The 24,962-nt window shown below is 36.0% G+C and overlaps 1 protein-coding gene across 13 annotated transcripts in view; it reads left to right on the top strand.

The window, feature by feature from the left end:
• Window positions 1-15,152, top strand: part of LOC145674301 (uncharacterized) — a 209,987-nt gene extending 194,835 nt beyond the window's left edge. For all 13 annotated transcript variants that reach the window (XM_081744160.1, XM_081744162.1, XM_081744163.1 and 10 more), the window contains one exon: window positions 14,880-15,152. In XM_081744160.1, coding sequence (XP_081600286.1) covers window positions 14,880-15,042 — 163 coding nt within the window. In that variant the 3' untranslated portion in view covers window positions 15,043-15,152. The remainder of the gene's footprint in view (window positions 1-14,879) is intronic.
• The last annotated feature ends 9,810 nt before the right edge of the window (window positions 15,153-24,962 follow it).

Genomic DNA, 24,962 nt, shown 5'->3' with positions numbered 1-24,962 from the left:
ACTGTATGTTTTAGCTCAAAAAGTAGAAATTATTCAACGTAAAATTCAATACAAGCCAACTATCTGCACGTTTTATGGTAATTGATAAATGCTAACATGAATTGACAAAATAAGCTTTGTCTTATTGATGTGGTCAGAAAGCTACAACCGTGGTACAACTAGGGCCCTTAAAGTACTTCCTATTTTAGCCGCTTATCATACACGAATACTAGGAAAGTCCAAGGGGCCGCGTTTCTTCGCTCTGTTTAATATGATAACAAGCTGAACCTGCGCTGTCTACTCGGCGCATCGTTCTGTTATGACCGTGAAACTTCAGCCAGAAGTAGGCTCAAATCTTGCAAACGGTGCGAGATATTGAAAAAATCTGTCCTTTATGGTACCCCTTGTCGATTTTTATCAAGACGTCTTTCTCTTGTGTCTCTAAAGGGACATGTACAGATGTTGTGAGTAATAACCAGGAGATTCATGCTCATATGTAAATGATGCGCGCCTGTATAGAGAGCGCAGGTTCAGCTAGTAATAATTTATTTTACTTTAGAAATTATCAGGAATACACATGAGAGTTTTGCAGTAAAAAAGGAGTGTACACCTGTGAATGTATCACAAAAGCAAAAAAGAAAAAGTGACTGACTTATTTGTTTACATACAGTGTAAAGTAGAGTGCAAAACAATATTTTAACTTCACGAAATTCATTTTTCAAAATCAGTGGACCAATTTCAACAAAATTTTTCGGGGATACGGCTGTTTCGGTGTAAGGACGATTAAATGTGAGGTTGGTTCGGGGGGAAAATTACAATCATTATGTCGAAACGTCCGCTCTTCCTAACGAAAGGTATTCATTAGGAAGAAATAAATTCTTTAAAATAATAAAAGATAAATGTTAACTAAAATAAAAACTAAATATTTCCGTACGTATTCTACATGAACTACTTTTTTCTGCTTACTTTACGAATATTAATTAGAAGCACGTACTTTATGTTCCGTCTATGATGCAACCAATAGAAGATAGAAATCTTGTTAGAAACTTAATATGAATATACGTTTGTATAGCATGTATTAGTACAAATATCAAATAAGAAGTAACAATTATGGAGTCAATCTATATCAAATCAGCCAATTTCATTTTGAAAGGTTGCTAAAAAAATTATCTTTTGTTGTATATTTTATCGAAGTTAGTATTACATTTAGGGAGTTGAAAACAAAGCATTCAAATTTTTTTTATTTGTATTATTATTATTATTATTATTATTATTATTATTATTATTATTATTATTATTATTATTATTATTATTATTATTATTATTTGTAGCTGCCATTTTGTATAGCCGCGTCAGCGTATTGTGCACTTTACAGAAGTGTGCGTAAAACTTTTTTTTTTTTTTTTTTTTTTTTTTTAGGATAGAAAGTTGAAACAAAAATCATAAGAAAGATAACGAAATGTGTATCATTGTATGTTATGCGCACGTTTAGACGCACTTTAGTAATTCGAAAATACAAGCCTTGAATATTGAGGTGTGAAACCTAAAACTCTTCATTTTGAATTTTTAAAAAAAAGTATTGAAATTACTGAGATTTTTCAATTAACATTTCCATTTTTTTTTCTCTGGATGGAGGCTATATGGTATATAACTTCCCACAATAGTTTCAGATTTAAGAACCATATCCTTGACCTGTTGTCAGTTTGTAAACATTGCTTTTTTAATCAGATATTTTCAACATCAAATATCTCAGATAGAACACGTGAAAATTCTCAAATTTGCAAAAAAATCACGATTGTTGGGTAGTAACAAGTTGTTAAAATTCCATCGTGCCCCTCTCGAAGTTCCGAGTCCACGACAGTTATAATGGATTTGGTTTTTATAATATTAATATATGTGGACTTTCACCTCTCCTGTTCAATGTTTATATCGTTCCTCTCGAGAAAAAGGGGAGTATCTCATTTTCTTAACTTTACCAGGAGACAAATTTAAACATTTTCTCGTTGTTTATCGTCTTCATTTAAAATTTAGTTTGATATCCTTCATTCATGTATATAACTTAAAGAGATCAAACTAAATTTTAAAAGAAGACGATAAACAACGAGAAAAGGTTTAAATTTGTCTCCTGGTAAAGTTAAGAAAATGAGATACGCCCCTTTGTCTCGAGAGGGAGAATATAGAAGAGGTTATGAAAGAATTCTTTCATAAAAGCAAGAAAGGCGTAAAAGTAAATGGACAGGTTTTCAGCACAATAATGTTTGATGATGACATAGCACTGATAGCGGAGAATGAAAAGGATTAGAAGGAAACAGTTTCAAACCTGAACATCCAACTGAAAAAAAAAAAAATCAAAGTGAAGATAAATAAGAAGAAAACCAAAGTGATAAAGTGCACAAGAGCAGGACAGGAAGGGGCAAACATATGGCTAAGAGGAGAGAAAATCGAAGACGTTAAGACGTCCCTCTATTTAGGAAGTCTAATATCCTCGGGCGAAAAAAGTGAAAAAGACGTAAGTTCAAGAACAGCACAAGCTAAATAAGCATTCTAAATTAAAAGAGGACTGATAATATCAAGAAATGTGTTGTTGGATGTTCAAAAACAGTTTATTAAGACTCTGGTATGGAGCGTGGCGCTTTACGGATCAGAGACGTGGGCATTAAGAAGAGCTGAAATATTCAAGCTAGAAGTATTTGAAATGCTGCACATATCATGGATCGAAACGAAAAGGAATGAAGACGTACTAAAGCAAGCTAATGAAGGACGATAGATCATGAAGATAATAGGAAAAAGAAGAAACAGCATGCTTGGCCATTTTATTCAGTACACCGATTGGATCATCGTGTTGATACAGGGAAAGGCAGAAGGAAGACCAGGAAGAAGAAGACCAATTATAGAATATCGAGATGCAGTTACGAAGAAGAGACCTCACCAAAGTATAAAACAGCTCTCCCAAGGGAGAGAAAAGTACTAAAATTTCCATGTTGCCCACCAACTATGGTTGAGGAGAGAAAGAAGAAGAGTATATTATCATCTGGCAACCCTTAGCTTATTAGTCAATTTTGTGTAAATCTTCGCGATTATGATACAAGAAAAATCGCGAAGAACAATACCGTGGCAAACACTGGAGGTGTGTGTGCGCCCATGGAGGTGTTTGGTACTTTATTTCTCAGTAATTACTGACAGAAACTAAACTAAATTTGATGGGCAAGTAGCACATAGCCTAGGAGTAAAAGTAGAGGATAAACGATTCATGTCGAGATAGCATAAATAACACACAATGTAAAAAACAGTGTTTACTGTGTGTGCTTAATTGTACTGTGCACATGTTATGTCTCTTCTTCTCTCACAAATTTGGTAATTGGACTTCATGTTCTTGTGTTCAGAATGCCCCATATTAACCGCTTGATTACCACTACGTATGGCCCGTACGTAGTCGAGCCTGCATTCTTCCCTATCACTACGTACGGCCCACACTTAGCTAGTTCCAACTAGGGCTGCTCCGATAATCAAGTAATCGATAACATTTACAATTCGATAAAATTTCAAAACCGTTTCTTCGATAAAGAATTTTAATTTTATCGAATTATCGAGCTTTCGAGACTCTCGAATTGTTTGAGACTCTCGAAATGTTTGAGACTCTCGAAACGTTTGAGACTTTCGAATTGTCTGAAACTCTCGAAATGTTTGAGACTACCGAAATGTTTGAAAGTCGCGAATTGTTTGAGACTCTCGAAACGTTTGAGACACTCGAAGTGTTAGAAACAGTCAACGAGTTTGAGAGACTCAAACTGTTTGAAAGCAGCAAATTCTGAAAGATCTGGAAGAAACAATGGAATCGATGTTATCATAGGTGTAGGCCTGTATATGTACTACATATACGTAGGGTGTTCATTTTAAAAGTTGCCTCCCTTGAAATGAATTGAAAGAAGAGTTTCTACCCATATGTCTTTAAGACCAGTGTTTATGCATGTACAATAATTAAGTAGTCTGTCAGTGAAGAGAGAGAGAGGCAGACAGATAGAGACAGGGAAAGGAAGATAAAACATGCATCACCCGAACAGGATTGGAATCCAAGATACCATGGGCCTTATGCAGAATCGTTCTGACCAATGATTAGTACCATATTATAGAGTTCGACTAACATATGTTTCCTTCAGCAGTCAAGCATTTAGTATGACGCTAATCAAACGTCAAAACGACTCTGCATAAGGCCTCATTAGTCTACAAATTGCCACTTTACCGATTGTATTGTCAACAACAGGGTAGGCAGAAAAAGGAAAATGTTTTATCTGGATTCGAGGATTTAAATTAAAGTTTTGGATGGAGACAGTTTCTGATATAGGTAGAGGTAAGGAAGTTCGATAAGGCTGAAGACTTATCGAACTTCGGTTTTGCGAATTTATTATCCGGTACTTGAAACCCTTTGGGCATTTGAGATTGTCTAAATTTCGTGTAATATCTGGACTTCGAGTATCATTGAAACAAATTTTGGAAATTTTCGGTGCGAAGCTCACTCTAGATCGCGCTGTCTCTTTGTATGTGATGTTCGACGATAACTTTCGAACAGATTGTACGATTTTGATGAAACTTACTTTATCATTAACTTTACTTATCATTAACTTTACTTTAACTTTACTTACTTATTCCTCTTTGCTTTCATCATACACCTGTTGTTTTTGGTTGCCTTACGACAAGGGGAACTCTCTTGAATAAGAGTATTTGTTCCTACTTGGAGCGTATTCGTGATGATATGATTATTATTAATATTATGGTTTTCTCAATATTAATATTACTACTACTTCTATTACTATTACCACTATAATCTTTTACTGTCTTTTTTTTGATCTGACGTTTAATACGTTTCAGTAGTATATTTCAACCTTTTTCCTTTCTTCATAGTAGACTCATGATACCATGTGTTATGTGAAGTAGTTAGATTTTACACCAAATTATTGATATGATTCAGGATAGTTTAAAGTTATACAACCCAATTAAATTTTAACTAAAGCTCCTTCGTGGCTAAGCGGTTAGCATACGCGTCTTTAGCGTGGGAGACACGGGTTTGGTTCCCAGCGGGAGCTCATGTGGTTCAGATTCCACGTTAATCTGTAAGTCCACGTCTCATATAACCTCGCTGCTGAACGGGACGTTAAACTCAAAATCAACTCAACTCCAATTTTAACTACAATCAAAAAGGCGAATATTACAATGGTAATAGAAAACTAAATTACATTACACTACTAAAGATCTCTTTCCATCAAATATTTGCTGCATAGAAAACAAGCTAGACCCGCCCTTCCGCCAGTGTTCTCCTTTTTTTTTTAACCACCATCTTGTTGCTCTCCATTTTCTTCTCTGCGGCCTATGATCAGGTACTGTACTAATACGTAACGATTAGAAATCAGGACTTGAGACCGTCCTTCTATTTTTAGCGCGCCTTTCTATGAACAAAATTTCCGTTTTGCGCCATGTTGAAATGCCTATGACCACGTACCGTAGTAATCGGACACATTCTCCCCTCCGATAAAAAGGTTCGCAGAAGAACCCTCATTTTTGCCGTTTTCGAACATTCCTTTTGGCACCCGCCGGAGCCCGCCCCCCATGAATTTATAAGCCTGTAACTGTAGTTGACTAAGATCAGTAGTCGTGCAAAGAATCACTAGATTCGGTTTATCAGTTTAGAATATTAGCATGATTGTACTTCGTCACTTTCCCATTGCCTCCATTTTCTTTTGGCCAACATGTTGAAATAAAATGGTGCAACTGACGACTTTTACTCTGCTGGTTCTGTTGTCTGTCACAGTTAGTACCTGCAAAAGCGCATCACTCTATCTGGTGCCCTTTGCATGGCACAGACACACACATACAGGGCGCGAGTCGTTACTTTAGCCCGTCCTTTTTTTAGGGTAGGCTAAAAAGGAGAGAAAAATGGGTCAGAGTGGATTGCTCGACGGCTATAAAGTTTGAATCCCAATTTTTTGGAAAGCCATGTTAATATCTAGTAGTATCCGTTTCCTCTCCTATGGGGCGACATTGATAAATTCTAAACCTTTCAAATTACAAGTAAAATATCAAGCGTTAATAAGCACTTTTTTCCTTCATATCTGACATAATTATTATTAATTTCCACATTGTTACGGGCAATTAAGATTTCATGCCCAACTTGCTAGCAAAGGGGGTTAGCATGCTGCACTCCGAAGCTAGGGATCCTTGATTCGAATGCCATTCAGGCAGACATATTTCTTTAGGCACCATTAGTCTCGCGCATAACAGACGGGCCTATAACATCAAAAAAATAAGAAATCATGGTTGACAAAAGTTGGTGACATTCGAAAACTTTTGAATACCCGACTAATGAAGTTTCGCAATGGTTCGACAACAACCGAAATGTCAGTAATATTGAAAGTTTGGATAATGCTCGAAATTTCGATAATACCCAAAGTATCGAGAATACCAGAAATCTTGTTAATATTCTAAATTTCGAGTATACCCGAAATTTCTGTAATAATCAAATTTTCAAAATTACCTGAAATTTTAATAACACTAGAACTTTGAAATATCCGAAACTTCGATAATATTAGAACTTTTGATAACACTCGAAACTTTCATAATATCCAAACTTTCGATAATACCCGAAACTTCGATAATATTCATACTTTCAATTAGTGATGGGTAGTTCCAGAACGATTCGTTGAGTGAGTGGAATGAAAGGATCGAATCTCTAAAAGAAACGGGATTGACTGGCGGGATCAAAAGACGGATTCGCTCAGCGGAAGGAAGAGCCAGATTGAGACAGTGGATTCGGTTAATGAAACTAGAGGACGGAACCAAACAACAGAAGTTCAAGATCAGACCCAGTTGATGGATTGATATAGATCGAATCAGACAAAAGCAGTACTGCAAAACAGATGAACAATGTATGACAGAGAGAGAGAGAGAGAGAGAGAGAGAGAGAGAGAAAAAAGGTCCTACTGTGCATGCCTACAAACAACCAAGCCTTCTCTGTGATTTTTGTGTCCCTTCTAAGAATATTCTGATCACGAAACTCGTCTTCCAATGAAGGGAGGGGGAGGGTAGCAACTAGTCCTATCAGAATGTTTGTTAACTTTCTTCTCTTCCACAGGTGTTCAGGATTACCAGGTCTACTGATGTTTTTTATTGCAATTCAGAAAATGAGTTTTTTGGTGTGACCTATATTGATGCATCGTCATGTATCCTACTGTAAAATTCACAACCGATTGTTTGATTGGGTATTAATATTACAGTTCAACACAAAGGCTATATGGGATAAGTCCTATTTCATAAAGTGAGATTCAAAACATTACTCTGACATTTCTTAAAGGCAAGCACCTTCATTGGGATCGAAACCAAGACCATACGACTCTTAACCACTTCGCTTAGCTCTAAGTTGAACTAAAAGTTTGTATCACTCCGAATAAAAGAATATATCTCTTACAGCATGATATGTCAGCCAATAATACAGAAATGAGAGAGTCCTATCCCAAATATTCCTACAAAGATGAGGTAATGAATGAACTGAGACCGGAGGAAAAATGGGATAGAAGAGAGGGAAAATACTTCAACGTTAGATGAATTGCGTACCAACATCTGAAATTATACGAACTTGGGAGCTTAAAGCCGTCTTGACGAACCTTTTCATACGCCACTAGGTGAACTAATATACATTTCAAAATTCTGATCCTTTTACGACTAGGTTTCTGTCAAGGTTGCTAATATTTAATATTTAATCTACCTTTTAATAGGCCTATATATAAAATAATGCACCACGTTATTCTGAATTGATGTAAAACTGTTACGTATTTTAGGCCTACATTGTTCGTCCAGGAAGCAATCTGCCCCCTCCAAACAATACTTCTTGATCCTCTAGTGTGTGAATTCATCATAATGTACAAACCGACTGTTTAGAACATACACTGCAAATATTCACTGTCGTGGTAATAGATTTATTTCCGACTTTCATCTTCATCATTAAACTCAGTGATAATTTCAAAGTTTCCCCCGGGCAGGCTTACCATACGTCCAGAATTCAAGCCTGCGTCCGAAAAATTGTCTGGAATTAACTAATGTCCGAAATTTTAGGAAAAATGGAAGGTCGGGAAATTTCACTGTGTTTGGTCAAATGGTTGGAATGCAAATCTGTCTTGTGCTGATATTTATGAAAAAATCAGCAGCGATAGTGTTCTGCGGAAGAATACTCAAAAAAATAATTTCGAAAATAACTAAAACAATAATATAAAAATATATTTTAATTAAAGAAAATGTGCATAAGCATTTTTGGAATTTAAGGTTAGACTTTTTAAATATATATATATATATATATATATACCGGGTGCGTCATTTATAATGTCAAATCTTGATGACGGAAAAACCAAAAGAGAAGGAAAACCTTGCACCAAGCAACTATACAAAGGGGCACATTTCTAGACGTATTATTTGACATCACCGGAAGTACAGTGTTGCCAACCCAATATACAGTTATGATTTTTTAAATGGAACGACCTAAATTATATTTCATAATTGAATTCAACACTAAAAATGAAGACGAAAGATATGCCACTCGCAGATCAGTGTTGCAAACTTCTCGAGAAATAACGTTAAATATGTATCACATTTAAACGCCTTTTGCACACACAGAGAGTGAGGTACACGCTAGTTTTGCACAATAATTTAAATATTGGCCAGAACGGTTTAAATTGACACAAAGTTTAGATGGGTCCGTTAAACAGTGTTGACATAACAGAAAAGACAAAAGCCGAGTTTGGATATGGTGCAATAACTCGAAAAAGGCCATAAATACATTACGGTTTAAAATTTATAGGTCAAGTTGGTATGTCATAAGAAGCATTCTCACGTTTATTTAAAGTCGATAAGTCAAGTACTTACCGAGATATTCGGAATTTTGTAAAAACTGAGAATTTTGCGCTGTAGAAGTTGGTAACGCTGTCTCAAATTCCCACTTTTTCCCTCAACGTTGAGAAATTCGTAAAGAAGTGGTTGAAACAAAATATAAATATTAATAAACACACATACGATGAAAAAGAAACTTTTTTTAGTACTTGAAATGACTAATTAAGCGTAATTTACTGGATATAAAAAAAAACGTAAGGAAGTAATAGGACTTCATATGACAAGATAATACAAAAACGTAGAAGACATGTAGGTACCTAGTAGCTACTTTTGCACGATGAAAATATTTATCCTCTTATAAATTTGGGACACCAATATCAAAACAATCCAATACTCGCTGTGTACATTATCAGCATGGTACCAATTGCTGTTAAAAACACGACTGATTGAAATAATTAGATTGTTTGCTTCAGGAGATGCAGCACAAGAAAGTGCTCTGCCAAGGAGGTCAAAGCGCTCGCTTGTTATATGTGAGGTTGCCAGCCTGGTAACTGAAATAGTGTTATTGTAACTTTTGGCAATTTAATATGGCCTCGTTCGGGAGGGATGATTTATAGTCTGATGTCTAATCCATAAGATTATGTGTTTTGCGCAGTGTTTGTTTTTTCGGGTACAAACAAAACAGTAACAAGAATGTGTGATAGATGGCAGCAGAAGTAAGCAGTGCCAGGAATGACCAATAGACGGCACAAATAGTATCCGCTGTCAGGAGTCGCTAATCATGGGCAATACGAAGTAGTGTGCGTGTGTTCAGGAACGTCATTCAATTGAAGAGGATTGGTATGGTGGGAGTTGTAAGTGTTGCATCTAGTTCTGTGTTGAAGTGAGTTGTGTTGTGTTATTGCTTATTCTTCAGGTGTAAAATGGTCCGTTTTACAATAGCAGAAAAAATTGATATCATCTTCACTTACGGGGAGGTACAGAAAAATGCTAGCAATGCTCGAACATTGTATGCAAATCGGTATCCAGACAGGAAACAACCAAGTTTGAATGCTTTTTATCGAATAGTGAAAACGTTTTCGGAAACAGGGAGTGTGCACCCAAAACCGAAGCAACGATGAAGGACTGTAACAAATAAAGATGCCGAAATTGATGTGTTAGCGGCAGTGGCTGCAGATCCCCATATTAGTTCACGCGAAATTGTACGAGGTGCAACAATATCGGAAAGTAGTGTATTGCGCATACTGCATCGCTTTAAATTCCACCCATTTCAGGTACCATTACATCAAGAGCTGCATGGGGACGACTTTCAAAATCGCGTCAACTTTTCTGAGTGGGCATTACACCAAATACAAAATGATCCCACGTTCTTTTCACCTGTACTGTTCTCCGATGAAGCAACGTTTACAAACCATGGGCAAGTTAATAGGCATAATATGCATTATTGGTCCATAGAAAATCCCCACTGGCTACGGATGGTGGAACATCAGCGCCCATGGAGTGTCAATGTTTGGTGCGGAATTATTGGTGACCAATTAATAGGACCGTATTTCATAGATGGTACATGGAACGGAGCCAAGTACAGAGACTTTCTGAATGGAATATTATCTGAATTGATAGAAGCGATACCATTGCAAACACGCCTACGTATGTGGTATCAACATGATGGCTGCCCGGCTCAATTTTCATGAAACACGCGCCATTCTAAACAGGAAGTTCCCCAATCGGTGGATTTGACGTAGTGGCCCTGTTTCGTGGCCTTCTCGTTCGCCAGATTTGACACCTCTAGACTTCTCTCTGTGGGGTGTACTCAAAGATGAATGTTATCGAGAACTCCCCACAACACCAGTAAATATGCGAATGCGAATTAGTCGTGCGTGTGCAAGGATTTCTCCTCGAACATTGGCTGATACTCAGTTGAGTTTTAGGACTCGCATTGAAAAGTGCATTGAAGTGAACGGTCACCATTTTGAATATTTGCACCACTAAACGATACGACAGGTCAAGCTGCTTTGCTGTGAGAAATTTGGATTGAGCTACGAAGGTATATATCATATGTTTGAAAGATTTGCACATACTGATATGTAGGGTTACTAGACGTGCTCTTTTATGAGTACATGTACTGTTTTTCAAGGTATTCACTTTTCTACCATCTCATTTTTAAGTGGAATATTCTTTTGTACTTTTTTTTAATAATGTGTGACTCCTGACATGCTGAATACTTTTTCCATGTATCTGTTAACAGGAATTGGTAACATGCTACAGGGAGTATTGGATTGTTTTGATATTGGTGTCCCAAACTTATAAGAGGATAAATATTTTCATCATGCGAAAGTAGCTACTAGGTACCTACATGTCTTCTACGTCTTTGTATTATCTTGTCATACGAAGTCCTATTACTTCCTTACGTTTTTTTTTATATCCAGTAAATTAAGCTTAATTAGTCATTTCAAGTACTGAAAAAAGTTTCTTTTTCATCGTATGTGTGTTTATTAATGTTTATATTTTGTTTCAACCACTTCTTTACGAATTCCTCAACGTTGAAGGAAAAGTGGGAATTTGAGACTGCGTTACAAACTTCTACAGCGCAAAATTCTCAGCTTTTACAAAATTCCGAATATCTCGGTAAGTACTTGACTTATCGATCTCAAATAAACGTGAGAATGCTTCTTATGACATACCAAATTGTCCTATAAATTTTAAACCGTAATGTATTTATGGCCTTTTTCGAGTTATTGCACCATATCCAAACTCGACTTTTGTCTTTTCTGTTATGTCAACATTATTTAACGAACCCATCTAAACTTGGTGTCAATTTAAACCGTTCTGGCCAATATTTAAATTATTGTGCAAAACTAGTGTGTACCTTACTCCCTGTGTGTGCAAAAGGCGTTTAAATGTGACACATATTTAACGTTATTTCTCGAGAAGTTTGCAACACTGACCTGCGGGTGGCATATCTTTCGTCTTCATTTTTAGTGTTGAATTCATTCATGAAATATAATTTAGGTCGTTCCATTTAAAAAATCATAACTGTATATTGGGTTGGCAACACTGTACTTCCGGTGATGTCAAATGATACGTCTACAAATGTGCCCCTTTGTATAGTTGCTTGGTGCAAGGTTTTGCTTCTCTCTCTCTTTTGGTTTCTCTGTCATCAAGGTTTGACATTTTAAATGACGCACTCGGTATATATATAGTATGGCGCTAAATTCGTTGTACAAAAGCAGAGGAGTCATTCCTGGGAGTAAAACAAACAAAAAATTTCCAATAAACATAGGGCAAAAACCTCATCGTTTACGTGTTATAGGCTGCCGAAATCATGAAAAAATGAAATTTAAAGGTTCATAGCTCCAAAACTACGGGACCTACCTTGGTCGCGTCAAGACTTCACTTAGGAACTAGTATGTGCCCTATCCAAAAATGCGTGTTTCAGAATCCTGAAGTGCTTCCACAACAATTTTTCTAGAGGGAGTTTGACTACGGGCATATGATATAAAGTAATCTCAAACTATCTCCATAAAAATTGTTGCGTGAGTACCTTAGGATTCTAAAACATGTATTTTTGAATAGAGCACATACTAGTTCCGAAGTGAAGTCTTGACCCGACTACAGTAGATCCCATAGTTTTGGAGCTATGGACCTTTAAAATTAATTTTTTCATGTTTTCGGCAGTCTATAACATGTAAACGATGGGGTTTACGCCCTATGTTTATTGGAACTTTTTTGTTCCTTTTACTCTCAGGAATCTCTTCTCTGCTTTCATACAACGAATTTAGCGCCATACTGTATATATATATATATATATATATATATATATATATATATATATATATATATATATATATATATATATATATATATATATATCCGCCATTGGTGTCCAGAAATTATGGAAATCCTACCACGGGAGAGTTTGAATACACGGTGGGTGAAAGTAGCAAAAATACTGGTAACCTACGGTGAACATGATCAAAGATATGTTTGTGGGGGAATATCCCTTCTGAGCAACCCCCTGAAATCACGACTGATTTAATTAACATTTATTTTACTGAAAGGCGAAAAAGAAAGTTTGCGCCTAAAGCATCATCATATCTGATTGCAGCAATGTGTGAACTAGAGGCCATTGAGAAAAGAAAACATGACAGAAGATAACGCATTTTGGCTGAAAAAAATTTGCAACAAAATTTTAGCAACACCGCACATGATTAATATGGTTGAGGTATTGGACCGTATACTATATTGTACGAAGAGCAAATTACCGTATTTGTACGTTTAAGACCCTATGTCTGGCAACACTGATACAAGTGGTAGCAAATAACAAACAAGAGTTAGAATTCAGGAAGAAATTGAATTTTCTGTGAATGTGTGTGTATGTCGAAAAAGCAGTCCCTTTCTGCACGCTATCCTTTCTCCTCACATATACAACTTTGCAATAACTTATCAGATAATAAAAGTTGTCTGACTAGTTTGGCTGCAAGAAGGAATCTTGGCCGCAAGAAACTTTCATAATATTCGTATTTTCGATAATACCCGAAACTTCGATAATACTCGAACTTTCGATAATACCCGAAATTTCGATAATACTCGAAATTTCGATAATACCCGAAACTTCGATAATACTTGAAACTTCGTTAATATCCGAAACTTCGATAATATCAAATACTCGAACGGTTTCGAGTAACCGATGACAACTCGATAAATTTTCAGTCCCGAAGTTCGATAGGTCCTCAGCTTTATCGAACATCCCTAGTTCCAACGGGTGAAGAGGAAATATTCTTGCATGGTAATGGCCACGAAAACGTACGAATGATTCTGGTCGGGGAGGACCGAAGTTTGCATGTTGCTGTGACATCAATGAGAGCACATGACCGTTGCAAGCAATGGGCAAAGCACGATCATTATGCCATCTGTTGCTGAGAGTACGAACCCCTGCTATTTATGAGACATGTGTTTTTGTTCTTGTGTACTTTGTACTTAAGGTACCCGGTTCACTCCATAAGCTTGTCCCAGTTCCAACTACTGGACTGAGAAAAGGGAAACAGAAACCATGCAGAGTATGCACTAAACAAGGTCGCAGGAAGGATACTAGAACTATGTGTGCTGTATGTGAAGATGAACGTGGCATTTGCAGTCTTGAACATTTAGAAGAATATCATAATTAGTTCATGTTAGGCTTACATTTTACTCAAATATTCCGTATAGATTGTAATTACTCACTTTACCTTGTGTTTATTTGTTTTTCAGTACCGCTTTATATGTATCTGCTGGGGAATTGAATAATGTTAGTTATTACGGATGCAAACAAATTCGGCGTGCTCCGGCTGGGATTAGAATCGAGGACCACGCGGACATGACTCCAACGCTCTAAGCACTAGACTATAGGAGACCCAGATGACAATTGCAATAATTTAAAACAATTATGGTATTAGCAACCAATGGGGTAAATGATTTGTTTGCACTATTTATTGCCTAATGGTCTCTGCTTAGCATTATCTTGCGGATCTGAACTCTTTCTACAGGGCTGTGATTCGAGGGATTAAGCACAAAAAGATCGTAATTTGTTTAACTTTTCTTTTTGTTTTTATTGGATACCGAAGGGTCATGTTGAATAGAAAACGAAAATGAGTTTTGTTTAACGTCCCTTTAGGCTAAAGGAGATGAATGATTAACGAGAGTGAATTGTTTTGAAAAAATTCGTGGAAAAAGAATGTGGAAAGAAATCGGGGAACCCTAAGAAAAAGCATAGACACAGTGTTATCTATCACAAACTCACGTGGGATAAGGTTGAACCAGGGGCCCTGGCGCCAGAAATGAACACTTTACCGCTTGGCCATCGTGTCCCTCAGGCTGGATAGGATTTGAGAAAAATTCAGGATGTATTGCTTCCTTTATGTAGATCCCTCCGTATCTTGTGACCCTCGATAGAATTGACGTTTGTATTGTGTGCTTAGTTCTTTACTGCAAATTTCCAGAAGTTATCTTAGCATTCATCATAACTGTAATTAATGTCTTGCTTTCATAATTTTTAGCATTGAAGACCGGGTTCCTCATTCTTTAATAAATGAAGCCCAATACATGTATCTCCGCAGCGGGAGAGGTGTCGTTCGATCTAGCACCGAAGAAACAGACCCAGCATTCCCTGATGGTGCACTTGCAGGTCCTTCTGGATTACAGTTCAGAAAACACAACTAGTAGACGTGTCTTCTAACCCTTGGACTACCGACAGGACACTTGTGTTGTATAAAAGTATGTACATACCGTTGAAAGTGTTTGGATATTAAAAAAAAAAAAAAAAAAAAAAACTGAGCAGATATCAAGAATTTCGAACATTAAATAAATTATATGTGTTTATAAAACAATCTTCATATTGGAAAAAAAAGAAGGTAGTCTAACTGTTAAATAGTACATGATACTTCATACTTCGCTATAGTTTATATATGTTTCTTTTATAAGATCTTTTAGTAACGGCTTTTAGTAGAGCTAAATTGTTATTCTTTACTAGTAATAACATAGTTTTTAGGAAAGCTACTGTCTTGTTTTTAGCATCTATCGTTTTAAATTATAACAGAGTTAAAAGATCCATCATGCATAATTTATTTCTGTTGTATCTGAGCATAAAATTTTGGAAGTTTTAGACAAATCTTTAGATGTTAGAAGTTTCACAGAATCGATTTTTACAGTTTAATCGTTTTGTATAATCTGATCATAAAACTTTTCTATTTTTATAGTAAAAATTTATTTGTAGAATTGTTAATGTATTTGAGATAAATTTTGACAGATAAGTGCAGCTATGAATTCGAAATTTATAAAGTGAAATATACATTTTAAAAATACTTGTTTGTTTGTTTGTTTGTTTTTTTTTTTTTTTTTTATCAGAACAGTGATTACTTACTTCAGTAAATTACCGAATTTTACAGTCGGTGAAATAAGTACCTGGAACGTTTGACTGTTATACGAGAAGCTGCCGGAAAGTTCGTAATCCAACCCAGAAAGAGTGCACGTGAAGTGATGAAATTTTAGTTGTTCTACATATTTCACCCAAAGTTCAATACACTTTCTTGCATGGTGCTCCAATTTTTGCAGACCAGTTAAAAAATTCTGAATACTGTTCCTCGCGTCACTATTCCGTAGCCCTAATCACCTCCTTATCAGATACAAAACGACATTCTTTCAAGTGTTGTTTGAGTTTGGTAAATAATTAATAGTCTGACGGAGCTGCATCGGGGAAACATGAAGGATGATCTAGACATTGAACCCTAGATGATGCAATGTCAGTTGTGTTTGCAGTGTCCTATGAACAGTGTGCCGACGTCTTGTAATAATTTAGACGCCGTTGGTGCAGGGTATTAAACCCACACAAATTATTAAAAAAAAATTGTCATTATAATGGAATTTGGGTGAGTGCGTTAGAAATACAAAAGGCGTGGTGACTATAGTGATTTCAAACTTTTAATGTATTTTTGCACAAATATCAATAAATCCATTAGCACACAAATACGTGGAATGAATATATTCAAAAATCACACTAGACTATAAATAAATGTAGTAACCTATACTGTAAATTCTCGTTATATAATCCTTTGATGAATTACGTCAAATACTGTTAAATGTTCCCTTAAATCACTTGTAGTAATATCTTTTGCCACAGAATAAAAGTTATTTTTGGTATCACTTTTGGAAATATTAAATGAAAGCTGCACAATCACTGATATAATTACTTAGTCCGTCAAACATAGCCATATAAATTACAAACTACATTTGTAGATAATTTTAACACAAAAATATCTCATACAAGTATTCAATTTTGACACCTATTCAACTCCATTTGATTATGTTAGTCACTTTCAAGAAAATATCATAAATACTTATCCAGGCTATATCGAAATATCAGAATTCACTAAAATACAAAACGTAATATAACAGAGTCTCGGAACTTTCCATGATATTGCACCATTTACGATTCACAATAGGAGCATGTGCTCTCGTCGTTGCATTCAATTTCCAAAGACCAGAAGGTGATCAGTTAACTACCTCCAGAAATATTAGTTCCTATTTTAGCCACTCATTACAAGTGGCGCTAGTTTTAAATGATCTCTTTTTTATTTTTTTATTTTATTTTTTTTTAATCTTACAACATGCTACAACATCCCACCCTCTGGGAAAAAAAATTGATATAATCATTTTTTTTTATTAAGAGATATATTAATGTAAACAACACTAAACTTCCACTCGATTCAAACTTACTAAACTTAAAATTAATAATTAAACGAAAAGAAAAAAAAACATAATGACATTTATACAACTTTCACGCTAATCACTCTAACCATTCAAGTATTGTATACACCATTTAATATTAAATGCATATATCTCAAAACATCTCAAACCATGCTATTAATTAATTACAATTAGTTCTTAGTTTTTATGTATTAGAGGTAAAGATCTTATTTTCCTTCTCTTGTAGCATATTATAGATATCTCTTAGTCCATGCGAATTACAGTTATCTCTCTTCCTTTAACAATTACAGTCTGCTCTTAGTTCATGTGAATTACATTTATTTCCCTCTTTTTTTGCAATTACAGGTATTATCTTCTTTTTTTTATCTCCGTCACTTTTAGCAATTACAGGCCTGTAATTTTTATGAATGTCAATTTAAGTATTATTTCTGATTTCCCTGTACGGTTTGGTTAAAGTCACATTCTTGAATAATATTCTGTTTCAATAGGTTATCCAATATTTTATCCATTTCCTTTTGTGCGACCCTGCTTAGTGGATAAGCTTTTTCTCTTACCGGCTGGTCATCATTTAATATGATTTGATGACAAAAATTAGGCACCTCCCCTACATGTTTTTCAAATATATCTTTAAATTGATTCACTAACTCATCTACATAATGTTGTAACCCACCATCTAACTCTAGAACTTCAGGGTCAACTAACTTTTGCCTAGTTCTTAACGAATCGCTACCATTAAGTTTAGGTTCCGTACTGACATTTAAAATAGAATCAGGAGACAAATGGTCAATTTCGTTTTCATTGAATGACCCTTCATGTGTTTCTCCTCTCTCAACTATTTGTAATCTTAGCCTCTCTTTATGCTTTCCTTTTTTTCCTTTATCCATACCCTCCAAATGGTACTTTTCTCCTACATTCTCATTCCCCTTTTCTTCGGATGGAATGAACAACTTATTATGAAAACAATCAATGGGACCAAAATACATTAACGTATGTTCTTTTCTAATATCTGAGTTTGCTTGACTCAATTGATCAAATAAACGAATGGTCCTGTTTTCTTCCAAACCTAATACTAACCTATTACTTCCTAAATTAATAGTAACCTTCATTTGTTTTAACTCATTAACCCCTAATATAAACATTGGGTTTAGATGTTCTGCTAAATAAAATTTTATTCTATATACCCTATTCAGCAATTTCAAGGGCAGAGTAACAGATTCTTTCAACGTGACATTTTTATTATCTACACCCCTACCAATAAACAAATCATCATTCACTTTGAATTTATTATTTAATGCCTTATTCCATTCTCTAAAAGCCCTAGCAATTATCAGGCTGATAGTTGAGCAAGTGTCTACACACCCTCTTAATCTTTTTCCAATACAAAAGCCTCTACGAAGGTAGCAACACTGCCTTCCTTAGTAACCTGTCCATTACTATGTACTGCTACACTCATGGTGTCATTCACAGTTTTACTTTTTCTATCATTATCTCTAGTATTTTCCCCCTTTTCTTGACTATATCTTCCTTTACTCTTACTTCCTCCTCCTACATTCGCATTCCTCTTATCTACTAATTGTAAACAATGCAACTTTCTAGATAAATTTAATGCTCTTTTCAAATTACACTTGCTAGCATAATGTGGTCCTCCACATTCAAAACATAAGACAACTTTTTTCAATCCTTTCTTTTTAACATTTTCCTCACTTTCAGAAAATTTATTAATTGCCTTGTAAATACTCACATTCTTTAAATGAGTCACATATGAAAATAAATCCCTTTCAAGTTCCTGTAAAGTTTCTGGAACTCGAACCCCGTAAACATCTCTTACGAGTCGTGGATCTGCGCCGCTCAATATAATTTCTTTCACATGAACCTCATTTAAGTTACCATGCAGTATTATGTAACTATCTTTTACTTTTTCTACAAAGTGAATGGGATCTTGACCTACAGATTGTATCGTTTCAACATAATTACGTGTTACAACTCTTCTCCCTAAGGAAGAACCTAAATTTTTAAACACTTTGTGAGCAAGCATCAACCAATTATCACATTGTCTCATATATTCTAAGATCTTAGTACGCAAAATGCCTTTACTTTTATTTAAGGCAGCTATTACTATTGATTCATATGGATAAACATTACCCTTATTTAAACCCTGTACTTCCAGTAGAAACTCAAACAACAGCAAGTCATCGCTTCCGTCACAATAATTGATTTCTCGACTTAAATTACAAAAGGAATTATTAGCGACACCTATCGTAATTTTCTCTATATTAGTACTAAAGGGTCTAAATGTATTTCCCACGTTTTGATTATTCGTAACAACTTGTTCATTCAATTTTGGGAGTCTTAAATCCTGAAAGCAGTGTAGTTCATTTCTTTGCGGTAATTCTTTGTATTCGTCAAATAATTCAGCTGGTTCTCTATCACAATGCAAAGTATTAAACATCTGATTTTCACATTCATTTAAGTCGAGTATGTTTATATCAATATCAGGAGTAACTGACCTTGCACACCTGTCCATTTGTGGTTCACGTTGTCTCCCTGATAAAAAGTTAGGTTCGTTGAAGCAAAGAGCGCCTCTAGGCATAATAAATGAATCACCTACCTCGTTATCCGGCTCATGTCCTTGTCTTTCCGAATAGCTGTCCACTGACCTTCTGAAGATTCCTGCGTCTCCATTCGAAAAATGATTTAATACTAACTGTGGAACACGTTCCACATGTTCTTCACTATAATCCATATTCACTTCACTAATTATTATTATTGACCACAAACTTTATATAATCACTTTTCTTTTCTTCCACACAATCCAACCAGGTAATCACAGCCATTCACACACAGCACACTGTCGTAATAGCTCTCCTCTTCTTCCCACTCCAACAGCCAGACAAAACGAACCAATGACCAACTTATACGTATCTTCTAAGGTGTAGCAAACTCCAACTGAAAGTTTTATGCCTAGTGTTTTTTTTCCCCCTTTTCTTTTCCAACGACAATACTTGTTCACTATTCTTCCACCAAGCACAGTTTAGACACTCCCAATTAAATTCCATTTATAATTATCATTGGAAATTGAACTTTTGTGCCGACGTCTTGTAATAATTTAGACGCCGTTGGTGCAGGGTATTAAACCCACACAAATTATTAAAAAAAAATTGTCATTATAATGGAATTTGGGTGAGTGCATTAGGAATACAAAAGGCGTGGTGACTATAGTGATTTCAAACTTTTAATGTATTTTTGCACAAATATCAATAAATCCATTAGCACACAAATACGTGGAATGAATATATTCAAAAATCACCTAGACTATAAATAAATGTAGTAACCTATACTGTAAATTCTCGTTATATAATCCATTGATGAATTACGTCAAATACTGTTAAATGTTCCCTTAAATCACTTGTAGTAATATCTTTTGCCACAGAATAAAAGTTATTTTTGGTATCACTTTTGGAAATATTAAATGAAAGCTGCACAATCACTGATATAATTACTTAGTCCGTCAAACATAGCCATATAAATTACAAACTACATTTGTAGATAATTTTAACACAAAAATAGCTCATACAAGTATTCAATTTTGACACCTATTCAACTCCATTTGATTATGTTAGTCACTTTCAAGAAAATATCATAAATACTTATCCAGGCTATATCGAAATATCAGAATTCACTAAAATACAAAACGTAATATAACAGAGTCTCGGAACTTTCCATGATATTGCACCATTTACGACTCACAATAGGAGCATGTGCTCTCGTCGTTGCATTCAATTTCCAAAGACCAGAAGGTGATCAGTTAACTACCTCCAAAAATATTGGTTCCTATTTTAGCCACTCATTACAAGTGGAGCTAGTTTTAAATGATCTCTTTTTTTTTTTAATTTTGTTTTTTTTTTAAATCTTACAACATGCTACAACAGGGGCATTGTTCTGAAGGTACAGATTTTTTTTTTAATTTTCCGTGTGAGTAATGCAAAGGAATACTCTACATTAAATGTTTGACCCTTGGGCAGGTAGTTCGTGAATATGACTCTATCCTTATCTCACAAGAATGTTGCAAACACTGTCCCATCAAACTTCTGTTTCTTGAACTTCTGGGACGAGGAGACCCTAAGTACCACCAGTCTATTGACTGTTGTTTCGTCCATGGTTATTATTCCTCACAGAAATTGGTCAGCATTTTGGTCAAAATAGGAGATGACTTCCCTTGATGCCCTCACTTTTTCACGCCTTTGATCTGCTGACAGATTTTTTGGAACTCGTTTTGGCGAGAGCTTTCGCACGCCCAAGTCATTGTTAATTATGTTACTGACGCGTTCCCGAGAAATGTTCATAATCTCTGCCACATGTTTTCCTGAGATTCTGCCATTTTCAAGAATAGTGTCACGAATTTCAGTCACGATTTCGGGGGCAATCACTGTTTCTGGTCTTCCGTATGTAGAACATTACCTGTTGAGAAATTGCTACTTTTAGTGTCCCACTCTACTTCAACACTGCATATGAGGGAGGAGATCCCGCAGTGTTTTACTAATTTCCTCATGAATTCCCATAATGATTTTGTTATTAATATAAAAAAAATATTTGTACATACGAAGAAATGTTCTTAAAACTGTATCATCATTATACTTGCACTACTTGGTTGGGTTGCGAATTTTTCAGCAGCTTCTCGTAATTCCATTAGGTGTATCCAGCACATTTCCTGGCATCATAAACTCCTTAACGCATGAAACCCAACTTACATATAACAATTGTAGGGACCGAAGACAGTTTGTAAACCTGGCACCTAGAGGCTCTGGGGCTCACCTAGCCTCGAGATAATGTGTGTACCTATGGCCAACCCTTTTAGAGGAAATATGGCTTTGGCGTCGTGTAGACCACCCACCTCCAATATGACCGAGGTGAAGGAAGTATGGAACTCTACATCTACATTCCCTTCTACATCCCTCCATGACATGGAACTCCGCACAAGGGACCTTCCACCTCCATCACTGGTCATTATTTTGTTTTAAAACATTTAACAGTCTTAAAGATAATGGAAATGTATCTTCAGAGCAGTGGATCATCGTTGTTTTATTTTCGAACTCAAGAAAAAACAGCGGGTGTGTAAATCCGATTAAATGGTAATCCGTGAGACAACTGAACAAAGTTAGTAAGGTTGTAACGTATACAAAGGTTATTGAGTTTGATCGTTATCACTAAAGTGCAGTGGTGGGCAAACTACGTATCAGTCAGAGTTGTGTGCTTATGCAACGCGGCTGTCTGTCCGTATCGTTTATAATGCTGCCTCTATGGAACAATTTGGTGTAGTTTTGTTCAATCGATTTCCTTTCTGACATGTGTTTTCAGGAAGTGAAATGTGTTCAATGCAGGAAAAAAAGCGAAATGATGCTCCTTCATGCAGCTAGAATGTGTCAACGGGAACCAGCAGCAGAGCGTCACAGGCATCATCCAAATCAGGTAGCACCATCCTACCAACTCATTTCGATACTCATGTCACGATTCAAAGCCACAGGCAGCGTGGTGAACTGGCACGGTAGTGGACAACTACTAAATAAAACTTTCAGCGCTATGAGTATTGATGTGATTGCGAAGGTGACAATTCGTCCGGAACGATCACGGAAGGTTTCACAAGAGGCTAACGCGAGTCATGTCTGTCTCCAGAATTTTGTCACATGAACAATATCCTTAGAAGATACATTTGGTACAAGAGTTGCATGGGGATAACAGATAGAGGAATAGAGTTCTGTGAATTGTTTCAGCAGACACGAATACAGCATCCTAATCTAGGGGCTGAGATTCTATTCAGCGATGAGGCTACATTCCATCTTAACGATACATTCATCGGACACAAAGTTGTAATATTGATCTATTGATAACCCCTACATATTGTGGAAGCTTACTATCAAACTCATTCTTGATTGAATATTTTATTGTTAATACACAATGTTTTATTAGGTCCTTTTTCCTGCGTAACAGGGTAACACCAGACCAATAATTATATGATCTGAGTACCATACTGATGCAGTATCTGAATGATATGCTCTTGGCATTGAGAAGTTTATTTTATTTTCAGCGCGATGTCACACCACCACACTACAGCCATAAAATACGTTAGTGGCTAAACAAGGTACTTCCTTGTCAATGGATTGGTCCTGTAGAATAGTCACTAAGGTCAACTAACCTGAAGACACTAGACTTTTGATTGTGGTGGTGTCTGAAGTTAACTGTATATCGAACCTGACGCAGAACCTTGGATCACCTGAAGGACAATATCTGCCATGTGTGTAAAGAAATAATACCTGAAATACTGTGGCGTGAATGTGGAAGTGTACAACTCTGTATCCACATGTGCTACCAGCAGGAAGGAAACATTTGAACACTTGTTGCGGTAGTGCTCAGGAGTGTTGCCGTGTACCGTGCGTGCATGTGGTACGAAAATTTATTCTCAGTAACATGTGCAGTCTGTCCAGTAAACTTTATAAGCAACATCAGATGTACTTTAACTGCTTTATGCATTTCGCATCTTAAACGATTTTCACATTCAACTTTCAACTTGTTACGAATTTCATTCCCCTTATCCCCCGCCCCTTCTCTCCACAATGCTAATAATTGCGATCAAGATTCGTAGTATTCTTGGTTCTTCCCTACGATATAAGTTTTGGTTGTTTTCCTTTCAATTGTTGTGTGTACTAATGCTTATATTGTAATACTATGACTGGTAATGTTGCTTTTTCAATTACTATTTGGATGACTACCTGTGTAGAGCCAAAATTGCTCGGCCGTTTAAAAAATTGCAACACTTTAGATCGAAAAGCAATCAATTCCAGCAACTTTGCTCTTTGTATTTTTTCGTATCTGTACTCATACCAAAGTAGGCCTATGGCAAGGACTTTGACATGAAATGAAACGAAATCTTTCAGTTTTACGTCCCACGATTATGCCGGCTAGGCTAAAGAAGACAGTGATGATGAGAAATTAATAAAATGGTGGAAGGAAGAAAGTGAGGAAATGGAAGAACCCCGAGAAAACCCACGAACACGGTAAACACTTTACTATTGTGTCACCGTGATAAGGGATTCATTTATCTTGATAGGTACTTGTAACTTTTAAAGTAATGTACAATAAGCCCTGAAATTTTTTGTCATGCAAATATCAGCAGAGTGATATTGTTTGACATAGTCTGTGATATCACAAGATTAACAGTGTTGCCAATATAACATAAATATTGGTCTAAAGGGGGATGAAGAAATTTCCATGCTATTAAAATGGGCGTTTTCTTGGGATACAAAATCATATCTTTTAGACAGTTGAAATAGGAAAAGAAGCGATAGAATTGTGGGCTCAAGAGGTACGAGGCTGTAGGCCGAGCAAAGACTGTGTGGGAGCGAAGACCCCGGATGGACAAATTGAGGAAATATGAAGAGCACGAAATTTACTGTTGATTCAAAGGCCATATATAAGAAATGCGAGGCCGTAGGCCGAGCAAACTCGGGGGTCTGGAGGCGGAGCCCCCAGCTAGGCAAAGGCTAGTTTATATATAAAGTGACTCTGTTTGTTACTGTTGATCTCTTGAATCACTCGGCCGATTTCGATCAATTTTGAACATAGATGAAGTTCGGGCCCGCGATGGTTTTCATAATTTCACTTTGACAGTACAACTTAGGGTTGGGGGAGGAGGAGATATTTAAAAATGATCGAAAATGACCAATATTAGTGTCGAATCCATAGTTTTCGGGTCGCTGTGATGAACACTATACAGCGTCCGATGCAGTTCAAATCCAAATTCAGCACGGCAACTTAGGGGACGGAGGAAGAGGGGGATATATGTAAAAAAAAAAAAATAAAAATGAAAAAGACTGTGACTTCAT

The sequence above is a fragment of the Thermobia domestica genome, chromosome 17, assembly GCF_964235325.1.
Source record: "Thermobia domestica chromosome 17, izTheDome1.hap1.1, whole genome shotgun sequence".
In the NCBI taxonomy this organism is placed as follows: domain Eukaryota; kingdom Metazoa; phylum Arthropoda; class Insecta; order Zygentoma; family Lepismatidae; genus Thermobia; species Thermobia domestica.
This window is presented reverse-complemented; position numbering and strand designations above follow the sequence as displayed.